The sequence below is a fragment of the Eretmochelys imbricata genome, chromosome 5, assembly GCF_965152235.1.
Source record: "Eretmochelys imbricata isolate rEreImb1 chromosome 5, rEreImb1.hap1, whole genome shotgun sequence".
NCBI lineage: Eukaryota > Metazoa > Chordata > Testudines > Cheloniidae > Eretmochelys > Eretmochelys imbricata.
The window spans coordinates 39,786,167-39,800,739 of record NC_135576.1 but is presented as its reverse complement, the minus strand read 5'-3'; the positions used below and the strand labels follow the sequence as shown (position 1 = coordinate 39,800,739).

Sequence of the window (14,573 nt, the reverse complement as noted above, 5' to 3'; positions counted from 1 at the left end):
GGTCCTCAAGGAATCAATTCTGAAGCACTTAGAGGAGAGGAAAGTGATCAGGAACAGTCAGCATGGATTCACCAAGGGAAGTCATGCCTGACTAATCTAATTGCCTTCTATGACGAGATCACTGGCTCTGTGGATGAGGGGAAAGCAGTGGACGTGTTGTTCCTTGACTTTAGCAAAGCTTTTGACATGGTCTCCCACAGTATTCTTGCCAGGAAGTTAAAGAAGTATGGGCTGGATGAATAGACTATAAGGTGGATAAAAAGTTGGCTAGATTGTTGGCCTCAACAGGTAGTGATCAATGGCTCCATGTCTAGTTGGCAGCCGGTATCAAGTGGAGTGCCCCAAGGGTCGGTCCTGGGGCTGGTTTTGTTCAATATCTTCATAAATGATCTGGAAGGATGGTGTGGATTGCACCCTCAGCAAGTTTGCAGATGACACTAAACTGGGAGGAGAGGTAGATACGCTGGAGGGTAGGGATAGGATACAGAGGGACCTAGACAAATTCGAGGATTGGGCCAAAAGAAATCTGATGAGGTTCAACAAGGACAACTGCGGAGTCCTGCACTTAGGACGGAAGAATCCCATGCACCGCTACAGACTAGGGACCGAATGGCTTGGCAGCAGTTCTGCAGAAAAGGACCTAGGGGTTACAGTGGATGAGAAGCTGGATATGAGTCAACAGTGTGCCCTTGTTGCCAAGAACGCCAATGGCATTTTGGGGATTTATAAGTAGGGGCATTGCCAGCAGATCGAGGGACGTGATCGTTGCCTCACCAATGTTGAATAGAGGAGCTCATCTGGAGTACTGTGTCCAGTTTTGGGCCTCACACTACAAGAAGGATGTGGAAAAATTGGAAAACATCCAGCAGAGGGCAACAAAAATGATTAGGGGACTGGAACACATGACTTATGAGGAGAGGCTGAGGGAACTGGGATTGTTTATCTGCAGAAGAGAAGAATGAGGGGGGATCTGATAGTTGCTTTCAACTACCTTAAAGGGGGTTCCAAAGAGGATGGATCTAGACTGTTCTCAGTGGTAGCAGATGACAGAATGAGGAGTAATGGTCTCAAGTTGCAGTGGGGGAGGCTTAGGTTGGATATTAGGAAAAACTTTTTCACTAGGAGGGTGGTGAAGCACTGGAATGTCTTAGTTAGGGAGGTGGTGGAATCTCCTTCCCTAGAAGTTTTTAAGGTCAGGCTTGACAAAGCCCTGGCTGGGATGATTTAGTTGGGGATTGGTCCTGCTTTGAGCAGAGCGTTGGACTAGATGACCTCCTGATGTCCCTTCCAACCCTGATATTCTATGATTCTAAGAAGCCCATCAGCAATGGGCATTAACAGAAAAGGCACCTTTTAAAATCTGGGGAGCCCAACCTCCCAGATCCCCCCCAACCCCCAAAAAAGAATTGTACACCCCCTCAGTAAGAGAAAAACAATTGGGGGAGTGGAGGGGAAGGAGTAGAAAACACGAACAACAGTTCCAACAACTATAAGATACTAAGTATTCTATAAATTGCTAAAGAACTAACACTATATACTATTCTAACTCTAGAGAAAACAAGAACACACTGAACTCCATGTCTGGCTGAAGGGGGTTGAAAAGGAACTGCTGAAAAGGCTGTAAGGCTGCACATCCCTATATAGCCTCAGTATAGGACACAAGGATGGGTAAGGAACATGCACAGATCAAATGGGCACTGCTACCAAAAGTCTCTAATGAAAGGCACAGAGAGCACGCATACTTGAAGTAGAGCACCCACAGGTACACTACTCAAAGAAGGAATAAACTTCCTAGCAGAATATCAGATTATATGAAAAGTTTCAGTCAGAACAAGTATTTATAGCAGAATTATAAACTGGAAATCTGAGTTCATAACATTAAATTCACCACCACCAACACAACCATGAAACTAATGTAACTATAATACAGCATGTTGTATTTAACACCAATTCAAATAGTTGAAACATGAAATACTGTTTTATTTGCACATCCTTATTGCATATTGTAAAAGTTCTTCCTTGCATGAGTTCTATGACATCATAGTAGAATAAATCAAAAGGTGTTTTAACAAAATGTACAATAAAAACTACAAGATGTATAATTCTTAGCACCTTGTGCATGTTGTATAATTATCTTTCTTTATAAATTTCCAGATTTCTAATTCATTTTGTTAGCTACCTATATAGAGTATCATAAATTAACAACTTCTACATATTAGTTTTTAATGCTGAAAGGATAACCTCCTATAAAGCAATCATTTCACATAACTTGTTTTTTCTTCACATGGTATGTTCAACACAAAGTATGGACAAAAACTTTGTAAATTTTGCCTCATTTATTACATATTTTGTATGCTTCTTGTCCCTATTTTAATAATCTCATACAGAATTAAATTTAATGCTAGGATACACTAAATCATCAGCTTAATTAAGCATGGTATACTATTTCAGCCAGAAATGACAAGAAAAATATTGCTTGCCAGCAGTTTCCAGTTCATGGAGCCAGTCATCAATCAACACAGCTGGCTAGCATAAATTAGGAGAGATTAAGGGCTGTGCTAGATGGTTGCATTCCCGCAAAACTAATTCCAGTGATGAAGGAGTCCAAGTGAGAGGATCTATATGTGCCTCAAACACTCGCATAATCCAGAGCAGCATCAGTATTAGTGCCAAAGTAAATCTCATGTGAACTTCATCTCTTATCCAGATACTCTCACAATTTACATACCTTTATTATCTGCATTACAACAGCACTCAGAATGTGCTATGTGCTTTCCACATGTAGAGCAGGATGCAAACCTCACCATGAAGAGTTCGCAATCCAAGATGATGAGCAATGCACACAAAAGCGTGCCAGGATATAAAACAATCACTTTAAAACTATTTTAAATTAAGCATCACTTATCCTCCACCACCCACATCGAGCCACTATCAGCCTTACTGCTCCTATCACTATATCAAGACCTCCATCAACGGGTAAAGGAAAAACAGGAATCAACAGCGCTCTTTCCATGGAGAGAAAAGGAGATGACACTAGGACAAACTATTGTGGAGGGAGAAGAAACAATTATGAAAGGAGTGAGGAGCCACTACCAGTCTCTCTGTTCATACAGGGGATAAACAGAAAAGCTACATTTGTCTCAGAAATTCACAAAGAAAGCTGCTGCTTCAAGGACTGCTTACAGGTCAGATGAACTGCTACTACCTCTACCTTGCCTTACTTTTCTCTACCCCACTTGAGGTGAGTACCCTAGAAAGTTAAGAGATGACTGCAGACAACAATCAAACTTTATTTCCTCAGGAACTTCTTGAATTTCCTAAATTTAAACTGAAAATATACTTCCATACTAAGGAAAGGAAGTAGTAACGGTGAGGCAAACAATTTTAACCTTATAACCTTGTAGGAAACTGAGCTCCATGTCTTTGAACTGCTATGAACTAAACTGCCTAGACACTACAATGATGGGCACTTCAAAAACATATCTTGTAATTAGATACAACAAAAAATATGAAAAGGCAGAAGTGAGAGAGGGTGATTAGAGCTGAAAGTCTAAGACAAAGAAGGGAATTATAAAAATTAAATTAAATTTTGCACATCGGAACAGGAAGAACTGTTCCATATGTAGGGAACAGCAAAAAAATACAGAAAGTTGAGTGGGAGGAGACCAGGCAGAGCAAGTATGTTGGGCAAAAAAAGAGGTTACAAATGTGAACAGGGGAAGTAGAAGCAGAGCTGTGTAGATTACTGAAATAAAACAAACACTGCGGGGTAATTACTAGATAGATTATATATATACATAAAATCTCTTCCATCATTTTGATATAATGTAATAGCAATATATAGAAAAAAAATCTTCTTTGCTCTCATCAATGGACAAGTGTGCTAGGCTTCAAATTTCATATTATAGTCTGTAACAGTTACCTGTATATTGACTCTTTCAATCACACAAGAAAGAACATGAAGAACATGCATCTTTGTGTCACATTCTGTGACTTCTTGAAGTAGCTGAAAGAGTAGAGTGAACATGGATTCCAGATACTACAATAAAAAGAAATTCAAAAACTATGGATTAGTTAGATTATCAAGAACACAAATAGAAATATAAAACAGCAATTTTCTTATCTGCCTACAGCACTGGCCTGAAATTTCTCATGAACTTTTAGTGTGTTGGAAGTTCTGCAACATGTTGGTCTTGCATTTCGAAAAACAGTCTAATACATGTTGACCACTCATAATCCAAAATTGAACTTTAAAAAGTTTCAGTACCTAACATGTACTAGGCTTGCAAAAGAATTCAAGTGTGGGACCAGTTTCAATAAGCTTTGCTCTCAGGTTTAAATGTATTAAAATTACTTCAAAGTTTAAATTCCTAAAAGTTGGAAGCTATCAGCATCTCTGGAGGTAATGATATTCAGAGGCCACTTTATCTAGGGGAAAACGAGGCAACTGCCTAGGGCAGCAGGGGCCAAACTTGAGCAGCGCTGTAACCCTGTGCACCAGGTCACAATGCCACTCTCAGATTTGGCCTGGCTGCCCCTTTGTCATGACAAAGAAGCAGCTGGGCCAAACCTTAGTGAGTGGTGCTGTAAGGCCCCCTCTCCAGTTATACTACCATAACCACCAAAAGACCAGAATACTCACTGCAATCGCCCTCCCCCCAACCCCGAAAGTCCTATGTATGCCCTTCCCCACAATTTAGAGTCTATTCTAGTGGGTGGCAGGGATGGGTGGCACACAGAAGTTTTGCATAGGGCAGCAGATTCTCTTAAGCAGTCTCTGATAATTTGCTAGAGGTCTGGCAAAAGTTATAAACTTTGATAAAAATTTTGGGTCCTAAAGTTATTAATGATGACATTTTTCTTACTTATCCCAACAGTTTCAAACAGCTAAACCAAAAATACCAAATGCATAATGCATGTAGACACAAGTGGTCAACAGTATAAATTATAAGATGATACTTTTTATAGCTCATCAAATATATCACACCAAAAGAATATGAATTGAAACAGACAACAATCTACTGTACAGTAATTACTATCTCATTATTTATTTACTGCCAACACTGTGTTCACGAAGATAAACGCTGCGGAAATTTTGCTACATTCTTAATATATTGCATTACACCAAACAACTGCAATTAATATTTCTGGCAAAGGGTAGTTTAGGAAGCAGTGTGTGCAGGAAGGAGCTCTGAAGGGAAATCAGGTATAAGTGGAAGAGGTAGTTTAGTGAAGACTGGCCCCCATACTTGGAATAATGTTTAGTCTCAGATGTGTGGTAACTGTTGTAATGACAAGGTGTGTATCTGTGGGTGGAAGAGTGGAGTATATATGTATTGTCAGGAGGCTTTTCCTTGCTTCTGTGTCAGGTAAGATGTGTGTGTGGAAACCTTAACTGTTGCACAATAAAGTCTCTGTGCAACAAAAGAATAGCTTTTTTCTTGTTACTGAAGTTAAATAAATACCGCAACTATTGAACAGTTTATTCTGAAACGGAACTGGAATTGTTTCTTTCCCTCCCTTCCTCCACCCACACAAGCACTCACACTCACATAAATGCCCTTACCGGTAAAAACTGGTCAGTTCTAAACTCAAAGTCATCTACAGGTGAACAACAGTTAAAGAAAAACTGAAGATTGAACACCATTATTACAATATCTTTGACTCAATCTGATATTCAACTGTTAGTGAGGCTACACAATTACTATTAAAATGTGAATTATTAATGATCAAAAATCATTAATTTCCAGTAGCTTTGAATAAAGTAATAATAAAATAGAAAATTGTAGTTAATGAAAAGGATATTTAACTTCAGTGTTGTAGCTGTCTCAATGCGGACCTGAAAGACAAAAATCAGGAAATACCATGCTGTTACCCTTATTAAATATTACTTTGATTATCTCACAGAAGCTAGTGTAATATTTTCAGATCTGAAATTGTTAAGCTTTCACATATACTCTACATGTTTCCAGAGATAAAATAAAATTAATTTAACCCTGACATATTTCTGTCTTTTCCCAGGGTTTTTAGCTTTATATTGTTTATAAGGAGCAGTTTTTGCATAAATTAGAATTTTTCAGGATTTAAAAAACGACTACAAATTGCCAAGAACCACACCACCTGCAGGACCTGCTCAGCGTTCCCTACTCAGGCAAAACACTCAGTTAAGTCAAGTAAAGACTCAGAAGCGGGCCCTATGGCTGTGATGAGAATTCTTGAGACAGAGGGGATCACCTGTTTCTGGGATGGTTCTCATGGGCTACCACCAACAAACCAACTACAGGGCCATGAACACCCTATTTCCAAGAATTCAGACAATTATGAGAAGTAGCAGTCAAGGAAGCATTAACTGCAACCTCAGCCATAACCAGTTACACTCAGCCCTACCACATCTAGATGGTAAGACAGAACACTGGGACCCCTACTAACAGAGAAAATTTAAGGATTTTATTGCCTCACCTTATACCAGGGGTGGCCAACCTGAGCCTGAGAAGGAGCCAGAATTTACCAATGTACATTGCCAAAGACCCACAGTAATACGTCAGCAGCCCCCCAACAGTTCTAACCCCCACCGCTCCCAGCGCCTCCTGCCCACTGGCAGCCCTGCCAGTCAGCGCCTCCCTCTCCCTCCTGATCAGCTGTTTCGTGGCATGCAGGAGGATCTGAGGAGGGAGGGGGAGGAGCAAGGGCATGGCAGGATCGGGGGACAGGGGGGCGGGCAAGGAGGGGTGGAGTGGGGGCAGGGCCTGGGGCAGAGCCAGAGGCTGAGCAGTGAGCACCCCCCCGCACATTGGAAAGTTGGTGCCTGTAGCTCCAGCCGCAGCCCCGGAGTCGGTACCTAGACAAGGAGCCGCATATTAACTTCTGAAGAGCTGTACGTGGCTCCGGAGCCACAGGTTGGCCACTCCTGCCTTAAACCATGCACTAGGCCACCGAGCACCACAAAAATCATTGCTCAATGCTACAGAGTTCAACCTAATAACCAGTGTCTAACTAACGAAGTCTAGGGTTTTTTTAGTTTTTTTTTTTTTGCTAGCTTCCCAAATGCCAACTGTCAGCTACTGGTATCCTGCTCTGGTCCTGATCACATACATGGAAATAAAACGTATATTTATTCTGTGGGACCTCGCTGCTGCATATGATATTGTTGATCACCAAACAAACCTGTCCAATCCACAGGAAGCTGCAGAGGTGAAAAAAATGCCCTGATATGGTTCAAGACCTTCCTCTCAAACTAAATCCAGATAGTTATTATTGGCATCTGTTCTTCCACCTCAAAAACAGTAATGTAGAATCTCCTATGATTTATTCCTCTCCCCCATATTACTCAACATCTATGTGAAGCCATTAGGAGAGCTGGTAAGACAATATAAACTGAAGGGCCTGCATCATAGAGATGACACCTAATTCTACATCTTTTACATCAAACAAATAGCACCATTTCTCAGAAAGTTAAGTCAGTCCCTGCAGCCTTGGGGCCCTCTGGGTCTCGGTGCCACTGAATGACAAAAGAACCATGGAAAGTAGGATTTAGTAGGCATCCTTCAGTCTCGGGAGACTATGGGTGTGTGCCCTGGAGAGGTAAAGAATTTACTCAGTTAGTTTTATGGCAGCCACAAATGTGGCTGAAGAGACCCACTCAAGAGAGACAATCTCTGCTGCATCTGTCACATTTAATGGTGATGTTTCGACCCTTTGGGGTCTGCCTTCTGCGAGCTCTTCTCCTCTACTAAGCTGGACTGCTTCCTCTCGTAACTCCAGAGACCTCTGTTAAGCTCTTGGTTCTAAAGGCTGTGGTCCTGAGCATGATCTTCCCCCATTTGTCCACATCCATGTCCATTTCTTTGAGATCTCGCTTGCACACATCCTTGAAACACAATTTGGGGCGTTCTTTGAGTCTTTTTCCAGATGCCAATTCACCATAGAAGATGTCCCTTGGGATGTATCCATCATTCACTTGACACACATGTCCAAGCCAGCAGAGAGGTCTCCGTTTGAGGAGTGTTTGCAAGCTAGCCTGTTTGAGCACCTCAGTGTTGGTGACTCTGTCCCTCCAGGAGATTCCAAAGATTCGACGAAGGCAACGCGTATAAAAGCTGTTGAGCCTCTTTTCCTGATGGGAGTATAAGGCCCTTACAAAAGTGTGCTGATAACATATGCATGATACGCACAGATCTTTGTGTGTTCTGTCAGTTTGTTGTTTTGCCATACCCTCTCGTTCAGTTTAGGCATTGTTGTGGTGGCCTTTCCAATGCAGATATTGAGTTCTGTTTCAAGTGAAAGGCTGACTGCGATAGTGGAGCCGAGGTATGTGAAAACTCGTTCACCACTTTAAGGTCATAGTTGTTGATCTTGATGGAGGGTGCTTCCTCAACTCCTGGGCACATTATGTTTTCTTTTTTAGGCTTATAGTAAGCCCAAAGTCTCAGCAGGCTTTGGAAAAACTTCCATTAGGCTTTGAAGATGAGCATCTGTGTGGATTGTCACTGCTGAGTCATCAGCAAAGATAAGGTGATGGATAAGGGCCTCCCGATTCCTGGTTTTAGATCTGAGTCTTGCAAGATTGAACAGCTTTCCATCAGATCTTGTGTGTAAGTAGATTCCTTCAGTTGAGGAACTAAAAACTTGTTTCAGTAGCAGGGAGAAGAAGATCCCAAATAGAGATGGGGCAAGTTCACAACCTTGCTTAACTCCACTACAAATCTGGAAAGTTCAGACACTGAGCCATCATATTGGACCGTGCCGTACATGTTTTCATGGAAGGATTGAATCATGCTTAAGAGCTTGGGGGGACATCCAATCCTTTTTAAGAGCGTGAATAGTCCACTTTTACTGACAAAGTCAAAAGCCTTTGTGAGATTGATGAAGGTTAAGTAGAGGGGCCTTATTTGTTCTCTGCATTTCTCTTGTAGTTGTCTCAGAGAGAAGATCATGCCAATAGAAGACCTTTCAGCTCTGAAGCCGCACTGTCATTCAGGATAGATTCTGTCTGAAAGGGTTTGAAGTCTGTTCAGGACAACTCGGGCAAAGGCTTTCCCCATAATACTAAGAAGGGAAATCGTTGTTACAGTCGCTCCTGTCACACTTATTTATTGCAACTCATATCTGGAATGAAGCCACACATCTTTAAAAACTCCAAATACTGTAATATAAACTAGCCATCTGCTTAATTTAAATTGAAACAAGGGAGATTTAGGTTAGACAAGGATTCCAAGAAACTGAACCTCTTTAGACAAAAGGCCTATTAATAGGCATCCTACAATTCAGAATTGCAAACTGCCACACCCTGTTCACAAAGTACTGTTTTTCAATGTGGGAAAGGGTGACACCCCTCCTCTCTTGGCCTCCGCTGGAATGCAGGGAGGAAGAGGAAGTTACTCACCTTGTGCAGTAACAATGGTTCTTCGAGATGTGTGTCCCTAGGGGTGCTCCACTGTAGGTGTGTTTGTGCCCCTGCGCCTCTAATTGGAGATTTTTTGTAACAGTGTCACGTTGAACCCGCGCATGTGCCCTCCCTCATGGTCTGCCTCGAGGCTATTTAGCACTGAACGGGCGAACCTCCCCCCCCACCCCACCCCACTTCCTTCTTTACCACAGAGCCCTATAGAGAACTCCGAAGTAGAGGGGAGGAGGGCGGGTTGTGGAGCACCCATAGGGACACACATCTCAAAGAGCCATCGTTACTGCACAAGGTAAGTAACTTCCTCTTCTTTATGAGTAGTGTCCCTATGGGTGCTCCACTATAGGTGACTCCGGAGCAATACCCACCACTGGAGGCTGGGACTTTGGAGTGGAGTCTTTTACTACAGAGAGTACCGTGGAGTTGAAGATGGTGGTCAGTGGCCAAATCTTCAGTGATCGCATAATGTTCTGTGAAAGCATGGGCAGAGGCCTAAGTTGTTGCTCTATAGATTGCTGAGACCGGGATATCCTTACAGAATATGATTGAGGTAGAAACTGACCTCGTGGAGTGCGTATGGACTCTGACAGACGCAAGTTGCGCCCTTGATAAGTGATTAATGCAACTAGAGACCCATTTGGATAGTTTTTGAGCTGATTATCACAGAGCTTTTTGATCTTTCTGTGGAAAAAGGAAGAGTTATGGAGATTTCCTGAAGTCCTTAGTCCTGTCCAAGTAGAATGCTAATGTCCTTCTAATATCAAGCATATGCACAATTGTCTCCCAGTTGTCACAAAGTGGTTTTGGGAAAAAACAGGAAGATGGATCTGTTGATTCATATGGTAAGTGCAGAGAAAGTAGGGAGAAACTTGGGATATGGCCTTAGAGATACTTTGTCTTAAAAAAAAAAAAAAAAGGGCCGTGAATGATGGATGTGCCATCAGGGCCACTATTTCTCTTATGTGCCTAGCTGAGGTGATGGCAATTAGAAATGCTGTCTTCATGGACAGGTGTAAGAGAGAACAAGTTGCCTTGGAGTCAGAGGGAGGTCTAGTCAAAACCCTGAGAACTAGGTTATATTCCCAGGCTAGAGTGGGTGGTGTCACATGCAGGAAAAGATTCCTAATGCCCTTAAAGAATTTACATATTTGTGGGTGAGCAAACACCAAGTGGGAAGCCGTTTTCGCCGCAAGGTGTACCTCAAGGGAGCTGAGTGAGAGTTTAAAATGTAGTGCAAAATCAGAGGGAGGAAAGATGAGGTTGGGTCTGTGTGTTTGAAATGACACAAACTTGGAGTTTCCATTTTGTAGATAAGTATGTTGAGTGGTCAACATTTGGTTGTGTTGCCTCTAAACCTTGGAACTAAGAAGGACCCAAGCCTGGAGGCGGAGGACCTGCGGACTGGGGTGAAGGGTCAGCCCATTGTTTTAAGAGAGCGGGTGAGGGATGGGCTGAACAGAAACAGGAGGGCATACTGCCATCTGTGTCAGGTAAGGGAGCCAAACTTGTCATGGTTAAGAAGGGCAATCAGAATAACTCTCGCTTGGTCTCGTTGAATTTTCAACAGAATCTTGGACAGCGTAGGAAACTGGGAAAAGACATACTAGTGGGCCCTGTCCCATGGGAAGATGAGGGCAACTGCCAGTGAATGTTTCCCCAGGCCGGCCCTGGAGCACTAACAAGGACCTTGGCTTTCACGTTCTGTATCCCTGGTAGATAGAAAGCTGAGATGAGCACATTGTGATGGGTGCATCAATTCCGAAGTTTGAATGCTGTCTTGTAGAGGGAGGGAGATCTGGGAGCTCCTTGGCAGTTTATACAAAACATACAGGTCACATCAAGTCTATCATGACCTTTGTGTGTTGTTTTTGATGAAAGGCAGAAAGTGTGCACAGGCACTCCTGATAGCCCTTAGCCCCAAAAGAGTGATATGGAAGGTCATTTCTGTGGAAGACCATTTGTCTTGAACCTTGTGCTTGTGTAGGTGATCTCCCAGTGTATTAGGGAGACATGTGTCCCAGGGTGGTGAATGAGGGTAGCGAGAGGAACGCTCTCGCTTGTACTGTATTAAGGTTGGTGCTGATAGAGTCCAGTCACTGTACCGGGGTTAGTATGCCACTACAAAGAAGAGAACCCTTGAAAATACCCTGTGTGGAGCAGTCTGTACTGAAAATGATCCTGCCCCAAAGGTAAGCAGTAGCAAATCTGCTGTACGATGGTTGTTTTGAGATATGGAAGTAGGCACCCTATAGGTTCACGGCTAGAAATCAATCTCCTTGCTTTAGAGCTGGTCCTAACTGCTGTGAAGTAGGGCAAGGTGACTTCTGAGTGGCGTGACAGGTGTATAGATGGCAGCTGATGCTGTAAGGTATCATTGTTCAGGCTCTCGACCTGCTCATCAACAGTGCTTATAAGAGGCAGTTTGAGATGTCACAGACTGAGCAATCTAGAGAGACAAACAAACACACACACACTTCTGTACCACTGTCAAGGAGACTGGGAGGGCAGCTGTCTCTACAACCAGTCTGGCTATTAACTGACTGTTTCTAAGAATGGTCTGAATCTGTTCTTTTCGTGTTTCCAGTAATATTCCAGAAATACATTGGGTTTCACATAATTGATAAAACTGTATTTGACCATGACAGTTTGGTAATTTATGACTCTAAACAGTAATGTTGTTGACAAATACACCATCTTGCCAAGCCTGATCGTATGGAGTTGACTTGGCATCATGTTGCTTGCTTCATGAATTAACCACATCCACTATGATGGCGTTAGGCTGTGGATGTTGAAAACAAAGTCTGTCTCTTCAGGTAGAGATGTAGGTTTTTTGGTTTGTTTGTTTTTTACACTCTGTTGCTGGATAGTGCGATGGAGGCAGGTGTCCACCAGATGACTTTGGTAGGATCTAGAACCGCCTCATTAATTGGGAGGACAATTCTAGATGAGAAGGTGGTATGCAGAATTTCCACCAACTTGTGATGTGTATCTGCCACCTCCTTCAGGGGAATCTGCAGCTCATCTGCAGCCCTCTTGGTAAGATTGAGAAAGTTCTTAAAATCTTCACTTAGTGATGAGAGGTGGACAGCAGAGCCTCATCTGGGAGAGATGAGGAGAAGTGTGCTGGAGGGGTCGCTTCCTCTTCAGGTTCTTTTTCCTATTCTGAAAAAGCTTCCTCTTGCCCTGGCTTAGGTGTTCTGGACAGCCAGGCTTTAGCAAATCATCTGGTGGACTCTCCCTGAGAGACACTGGGGATGGTCACAACATGTGTGTGTATGTCACCCAAGAATTACAATATGGCCTGGGGGGGGGGGTAGGCTTCGGGCATGGGCGGTAGGCTTACCTCAGGGGGCCCCTACCACGATTGTAGGTTGGCTTGATGGAATTGGGGAGGACCCTTGTAGTGTGACAGTAGGCTACAATGAGGGGCGAGGGAAATGATCTCCTCCTGGCCAGTGTCAGATTCTTCAGTGGGTAAGGGTGGTGCTGACTGGGGTATTGGCAGTATACAGCCCGGTGCCAAGAGTGATTCTGGGTGCCAGGATGTGCTCGATACCAAGGTCCTGGTACCAAGTAATGGGGATTGCGGTTCTTCCCCAATCATCAGGTCTCCAGGGTACCAGAGCTCATGCAGTACCTTGGGTTCATTTGGTACCACAAAGGAGTGTGCGTGGTACGTTGTCAGTACCAATAGTTGGACAGAGCACTCCCTAAATGAGAATTTGGTTGTGCCCAGTACAGAAAGTTTGTTGGCGCCACGGTAATTTTCTCTCCCTGGGTACTGAGGCCACAGGTCTCCAGAGTATCAGAGCACGTGTGTTACCATGGGCTCATGTGGTACCTCAGAGGAGAATCTGTAGTATGTTGTCAGTATCGATGGTTGGGAAGGTGCAGAACACTTCCTAGATGGGAGTTTTGTTGCACCTGGTACCAAAGGGTTTCTCTGTGCCACTCTTTTAGAGATGGTACGATAATTTACCAACCTTCCACACAAACTTCCTCGTGGCTGAACTTTACTAAAACTAGACAAGCCATTTACAACACACACTTTGCTTCTCTACAAAAGAAAAAGGACACTAAACTTTCTAAACTACTACATGCCACAAGGGGCCACAGAAATGGTTCCCTCAACCCACCCAGGAATATTGTTAACCTATCCAACTATACTCTTAGCCCAACAGAAGCAGCTGTCCTATCTCGGGGCCTCTCCTTCTGCCCCTCCACCCCCACGAACATGATACAGTTCTGTGGTGACCTAGACTCCTATTTTCGACATCTCCGACTCAAGGAATATTTCCAACATACCTCTGAACAACATACTAATCCACAGAGACCTCCCTACCAACACTACAAAAAGAAGGATTCTAGGTGGACTCCTCCTGAAGGTCGAGACAGCAGACTGGACTTCTACATAGAGTGTTTCCGCCGACGTGCACGGGCTGAAATTGTGGAAAAGCAGCATCACTTGCCCCATAACCTCAGCCGTGCAGAACACAATGCCATCCACAGCCTCAGAAACAACTCTGACATCATAATCAAAAAGGCTGACAAAGGAGGTGCTGTTGTCATCATGAATAAGTCGGAATATGAACAAGAGGCTGCTCGGCAGCTCTCCAACACCACTTTCTACAAGCCATTACCCTCTGATCCCACTGAGAGTTACCAAAAGAAACTACAGCATTTGCTCAAGAAACTCCCTGAAAAAGCACAAGATCAAATCCCCACAGACACACCCCTGAAACCCCGACCTGGGATATTCTATCTACTACCCAAGATCCATAAACCTGGAAATCCTGGGCGCCCCATCATCTCAGGCATTGGCACCCTGACAGAAGGATTGTCTGGCTATGTAGACTCCCTCCTCAGGCCCTACGCTACCAGCACTCCCAGCTACCTTCGAGACACCACTGACTTCCTGAGGAAACTACAATCCATCGGTGATCTTCCTGATAACACCATCCTGGCCCACTATGGATGTAGAAGCCCTCTACACCAACATTCCACACAAAGATGGACTACAAGCCGTCAAGAACACTATCCCCGATAATGTCACGGCTAACCTGGTGGCTGAACTTTGTGACTTTGTCCTTACCCATAACTAGTTTACATTTGGGGACAAATCAGCGGCACTGCTATGGGTACCCGCATGGCCCCACAGTATGCCAACATTTTT

At 43.6% G+C, this 14,573-nt stretch overlaps 1 protein-coding gene across 4 annotated transcripts in view; it reads right to left on the bottom strand.

Annotated features, from left to right (window-relative positions):
* IPO11 (importin 11) overlaps positions 1 to 14,573 on the bottom strand; it is a 311,009-nt gene that overhangs the window by 186,688 nt on the left and 109,748 nt on the right. For all 4 annotated transcript variants that reach the window (XM_077816907.1, XM_077816909.1, XM_077816906.1 and 1 more), the window contains exons 18-20: positions 5,806 to 5,839; positions 5,567 to 5,607; positions 3,923 to 4,039 (exon numbers count right to left, since the gene is read on the bottom strand). In XM_077816907.1, coding sequence (XP_077673033.1) covers positions 3,923 to 4,039; positions 5,567 to 5,607; positions 5,806 to 5,839 — 192 coding nt within the window. The remainder of the gene's footprint in view (positions 1 to 3,922; positions 4,040 to 5,566; positions 5,608 to 5,805; positions 5,840 to 14,573) is intronic.